General features: G+C 35.5%; 1 protein-coding gene across 1 annotated transcript in view; it reads right to left on the bottom strand.

The window, feature by feature from the left end:
• Positions 1-2102: 2102 nt before the first annotated feature.
• Positions 2103-6000, bottom strand: part of WBP4 (WW domain binding protein 4) — a gene marked incomplete at its 5' end in the record, with an annotated part of 33122 nt that continues 29224 nt past the window's right edge. The window contains 1 exon segment of the mRNA XM_081082537.1: positions 2103-3368. Within this exon segment, the coding sequence (XP_080938663.1) occupies positions 3158-3368 (211 nt within the window). The 3' untranslated portion in view covers positions 2103-3157.

Here is a 6000-nt window from a genome sequence, read left to right as displayed (position 1 = left end):
CATGTCACTTCTCACATGTGAGTACTTACAAGATAAATTTCTGTAAGTGGAAATGCCAAGTAAACACAGTCAACAGATACTGAAATTTCAAATTTTAACATTTTGATAAATTACTTCCTATAGAGGTTGAATCAAATCATACTGTTCTACACATGTTAGATATGGCATAGTAAAATATTCCTATATAATAAAAGGCTAACATGCAAATTGACCGAATGGCAGTACTGGTCGCTATGGCACACACTGACCACCAGGGGGCAGACGCTCAACGCAGGAGCTGCCCCTTGGTGGTCAGTGCACTCCCACAGGGGCAGTGCCACTCAGCCAGAAACTGGGTTCATGGCTGGTGAGCACAGCAGCAGTAGCAGAGCCTCTCCCGCCTCTGTGGCAGTGCTAAGGATGTCTGACGGCTTAGGCCCATTCCCCCTGGGGACTGGGCCTAAGCCGTCAGTCAGACATCCCCCAGGGGCTCCAGGACTGCGAGGGCACAGGCCGGGCTGAAGGACCCCCCTGAGTGCATGAATTTCATGCACCGGGCCTCTAGTATATAATAAAAGCCTAATATGCTAAGTGTCCTACCATTCATTTGGCCAGTCACTATGACACACATTGACCACCAGGGGGCAGATGCTCCCACTGGTAGGTTAGCTTGCTGCTGGGGTCCGGCCCATTGGGACTGGGCAAGATGGGCCGGACACGCCCTGAAGCCCTCCTGTGGTCCCTCCCTGGCCTGTCAACCTCCCTCAGTCCCTTCCCAGTCAGCCAGCCCCAATTGGGACTGGGTGAGAAGGGCCGGACATGCCCTGAATGAATCTGTGCACTGGGTCGGTTTCAGCCTGATCCCCACAAGCCAAGCTGAGGTGCACTCCACTGGTGCACAAATTTGTGCACTGGGCCTCTAGTAAACTATAAAAACACAATAGTGAGGTCAGTGTGGTAATGGCACAGTAACCACCATAAACACTCTAGTTTATATGATACCCTTATATAAACTAGTACCATACTATTTTAATTATTATAGTTTCTCAATACTTAAAAATCAGATAGGGTTATTCCCTCAGTATAGTTTTCAGGATTTATAAAAACCGCATCAAAAACCAAAAATCACTTTTGGATGTTTGGATCATGCAACTTTGAATATTTCATCCAGAGAGTAGACTTCATAAATCCAAGTGTCATAATGGTTGCTCACATATACCCAGTGTTAACATGCTTAGGGGGAAAAAACACCCACAGTGGTCATGGGGGAGGAGGTGAGAGATTGGGACTTTACCTTTATAACCTCTCATCTATACCTATATACAAATATTTTGATCATATCCAATGTTTTACTTTTGAAAAATTCGAGGTAAGTTGGTATGTTTTCTTATTCTTTCAAAACAAATAGAAAATTACAGTTTTTTACAATTTGATTTACTAAAATTTTTGTGAGTCTTTCCTAAAAAACCAGTTTGTTTAAGGTTTACCTTCAAACTTCTAATACTGTCTTATTACAAAGGTAAAGTAGTTAAAGAATGCATCAAAAAGCCCTGGCCAGGTTGCTCAGTTGGTTGGGGCATTGTCTGGTACACTAAAAGGTTGTGGGTTCGATTCCTAGTCAATATACATTCCTAGGTTGTGGATTTGATCCCCAGACAGTGTGCATATGGAAGGCAATTGATTGATGTTCCTCTCTCACATCGAGGTTTCTCTCTCTCTCTCTCTCTCTCTCTCTCTCTCTCTCTCTAAGTCAATAACCATATCCTCATGTGAGGATAATAAAAACAAAAAGAATGCATCAAAGAGAAACACTTTACATAGTGAGGTGCAGTTTTAAAAATGTCTTCAATTGTGTATTTTGTATAAGCTAAATGTGGGTAAAATATAGCAGTATTGCATTTATATTCTTACCATCTTTTCCAATTGAGGAGTCAAGCAACAAGATACATTACTTAGATGACAAATGGGCTATACAGAACCTAAAATACTTCTTTACAATGCTCTACATTCATGAAATGCCCAAATAAGTAAATTGAACAAGTGGAAAAACAAATCTCCAAATATTTGCTCTCCAATGCTAAGATGACTCTGATATTAGAAAAAAAACCAAACACACAAATATTAATTTGCTCTTTCATAAAGTTTTTAATAATCTATCATTTTCTTACATGTATACTAGTAACCTTAAGACAAATATTTACTACCAAACATTAAATACTGTACAATTTATAAAAATATAATTTTAAGAATTTGGAGTAATAAAGAGAAGATATCTATTTCAAATTGATTAAATAAGAAATATTCTATTTTTTAAGAAACTTAACTAGAAAACAAGAAATGCCTAATTTGTCTAAGGGAACACTAAAATTTTTTACTGAAGCCTGAGACATTACTATTTGTATTCAAGCCTTCATCTACCTAGTTTTAAGTAAACCTTAAAAAAGATTTTCCAGTACATGTAAATAAGACTGCTAAACAGAGTACATGACTGGAAGGAAAGGACTATGCTAGAATGTGAAGTTGTGAATAGGGATATGCCTTATTTTTATATCCCCAGGGCACAGTATAATACCTAGCTCAAAGTAAAAATGCTTAAGCAATGGTTGTTGCTTTGAACTAGGCAAACACTCATTTGTACCTGTGGTCCAATATGCACTCTAATTGAGCTGTAGTCCTTTTCTTGGTCCTTGACCTTAAGTTGAGTAACAAGGCAATGTGCATATACTTCTTAAATCAGCCTTTTGACAGGATTCTCAGAACTGAATCTATCAATGGCCTGTGAATCTTCTCTTATGGGGTCTGATTCTTATTTCTTAGATAAAAGTTAATATCAGTGTATGAAAGTAATGCATTTTCAGTGCAGGGTAAATATGTTCACATGAGTAAAAATGGAATAAAGGCCTTGCTTTTTCAGGTTTTAAATAACAGATACATAGCATCTTATATTATGACAATTAGCACTTTTAGACACTGAACATAATACACTGTAATACAATGCAAGGTAGTAAGTAGGCTTCCATTTTAGGAACAAAAATAAATTTCACATAAAAAAAGATTTTACATTCACATAAAATACATTTAGAATAAATCTAAATTTTTAACATTAAAGTATTTAGAAATAATATAGAGAAGCTTTTAAGATGTGTAGTCTGCATCCTGTTCCAAAACTCTTTTCCAATTATTGATCATCACCTCGCTGTCTTAAATTTCTAGATTTTCCATTTTCCACTTTTCTCTTTTTGAATACTGGGGCCACTCCATCTGCCACGACTCCAAGAGAAGTGACTGTTTTTTCTTTAAAAACTACTTTGGGTTCCTCACCAACAGCAGCTTCTGAAGTTGATAAATATTCATTTTCAGTGCTTGGAAGTTCCAAATCTACCTCCTCACTGGAATAGAAAATAAAAATAAACCATTACTTGACAAAGATTAAGACAAACTTTCACATAACTGGTCGGTCCACCAAAGCCCCAAGATCACCTTTCTAATAGTGGGAAGTTAGCCATTTTAGAGTAGGAAACTATTTTAAAATAAATTATTTAAGATACTAAATACTTATTTAGGTGGACACACCAGGAAAACTCCCATCTATTCTTTTATTCCTGTCGCACAAAACATGTGTCATTTAAGGAAATGCTTGTGCTTATGTATGATTAACAGTACAGTTATATAGGTGAATAAATGAGATGTATTTATGGAAAATGATTTTGCCACGGACTGACAAGACCTACAGGGGCTCACACAGCACAAGATGAAAACCATGGAATGTCAATGGCCTAGTGTAGTAACGACTCTATGCGGCTGTTTGCCTACCACCTTTTTACTAAGGAACTAGCCCTCCAACCGTCCATATGGTTACTATAAATATTCAGTTGACTAGTCCACAGATCAATACCTGTTTAACACGAGCATAATAAACCCATCACTCCATTCCCTGAGCTTTTTGAACATGGACCAGAATGATCATTATGTTAACTTTTTAGTGGCTAGACGTATAAAACCTGTTGGGAACTACATATCCTCCCTATTTGGAGAAAGGAGTTCTACAGAGATTAGGGATGGAAGATGGAGAATTCTGCCAATGTTTCAGGCCTGGTCAGTAATTCCTGAGGCCCAGCTCAATTCCTGACCCTCCCAGAGCTTACAAATAATGTGTGAAAATTTCCCAAAAGTGGGGAGAGATTTGTACATCAAGTTGAAGCTAATATAGGTCACCTCAAAATTGTAATCCAAAAAGATCTTTAAAACACATTTTAATGAGACTGTTTAACATCTAAGACAAAGAAAGAATTTTAAAAGCAGCAAGTGAAGAAAATTTTACTCATACAAGAGAATGTCATAAGGCTACCAGAGAGTATCTCAGCAAACAATGCAAGCCAGAAGAGAATGTGATGATATATTCCAAGTGTTGAAAGGAATACAATGCTAATCAAGATTACCTAGCCAGTTAAGGTGCCTTTCAGAAATGAAGGCAATAAAAACTTACCCTAATAAAAAAAAATCTGAGGTTATTCTGCTTTACAAGAAATGCTGAAAGAAGTTTTTAAGCTGAACTGAAAGGCTGCTAATTACTAACATAAAAATATACCCCCCAAAATGGTATATAGTCAGAAAATACAAAGCATATAGTCAGAATAAACGAAGACTCTATTAGGGTTGTGTGTTAACTACTTAACTCTAATATAAAGGTTAAAAGACAAATACATTAAAGCCAGACTAGCTAAAACTATTTGTTAATAGGTACACAATATATGAAGATGTAAATTTTGACATCAAAAACATAAAACAGAAGTAAAAATGTATTTTTTGTGACTGAGGTTGTTATCAGACAGTGTGAAATAGACTGTTTTATATATATAAGAAGTTTTATATAAGCATCATGGTAATCACAAAACAAAAACCTAAAACAGATTCATGAGGTATAAAAGAAGGGAATAAAAGCATACCACTGCATAATCACATCAATTCAGCAAGAGAGAAAAAAGAAAAAGGGAACTACAACATAGCCAAAAAACAATTGATAAGATGGCACTGGTAAATCCAGATATTATTCTAAATTTAAATGGACTGAAGTCTCTAATCAAAATTATATCACAAAAAGCAATGCCAAAAATTATAGAAAGTTTACTGTATTACCATATGTTTTAAATGTTAAAGTCTTTATGAAATACAAGATTTTAGGGGAAAATATAGATTACTGAAACTGATTAGTACTCAAGAATAAGTAGCTGAAGCTATAACCCCAACCCCCTGCTCTTTCCCCCAAAACAGCAGCTGCAGTACATAACAGTTGAAATCTTAGGTGATCTATGTGCCAAGTGCGTACATGGTCCTATATGTGTTAATTTGTCTTTTCTAATGTATTCCACACAACAAATTAGAAATTAGTTGGGAACTATAACTTTTACAAATGAGAAAATTGAGGCTCAACGAGATAAGGAAACTTGTCCAATGTCACAGATAGTAACCAAGAGACTAAAGAAAGATATAAAAAAATTACCTCCCTCCTAGAACTCCAGAACCAGCTTTTACTAGTAATTTCTATTAAACTTTCTAATCCCAGAGGAACTATTAAATTATTCAAGAACATTAAATAAGGAAAAGCTATCTCACTTTTTATTTAGCATAAGTCAAATATCCAAACCTGATAAAGATATCACTCATTTTACAAAGAAAAACAAAACTACAGACATCCATTTCCCAATCTGTTCCCCATATCAAAGCTATGACTACTGAAATTTATCAAAATCAATTTCTGATAATCCTTGAAGAATCCAGAAATAAAGCACACATCCTTAACATAATAAAAATAACATAAAAGGCTTAAGATCAACAGTCAATATAATCCTCAATATAAATTTTAGATACATTTCCAATGAAATTAGAAACGAAACATGAATGCCTACTGTCATCACTATTATATAACACTGGGTTTAAAAATCTAACTAAAGCAAATAGGAAATGAAATAAATAGGGAGCAAAATCAAAAGAAAAAAATCACAAAATATTTTCAGAAAAGTT

The sequence above is a fragment of the Myotis nattereri genome, assembly GCF_964212035.1.
Source record: "Myotis nattereri genome assembly, chromosome: 2".
Classification (NCBI taxonomy): domain Eukaryota; kingdom Metazoa; phylum Chordata; class Mammalia; order Chiroptera; family Vespertilionidae; genus Myotis; species Myotis nattereri.
Note: the sequence above shows the minus strand (reverse complement) of the source record. Positions and strands in the feature narration are given on the sequence as shown.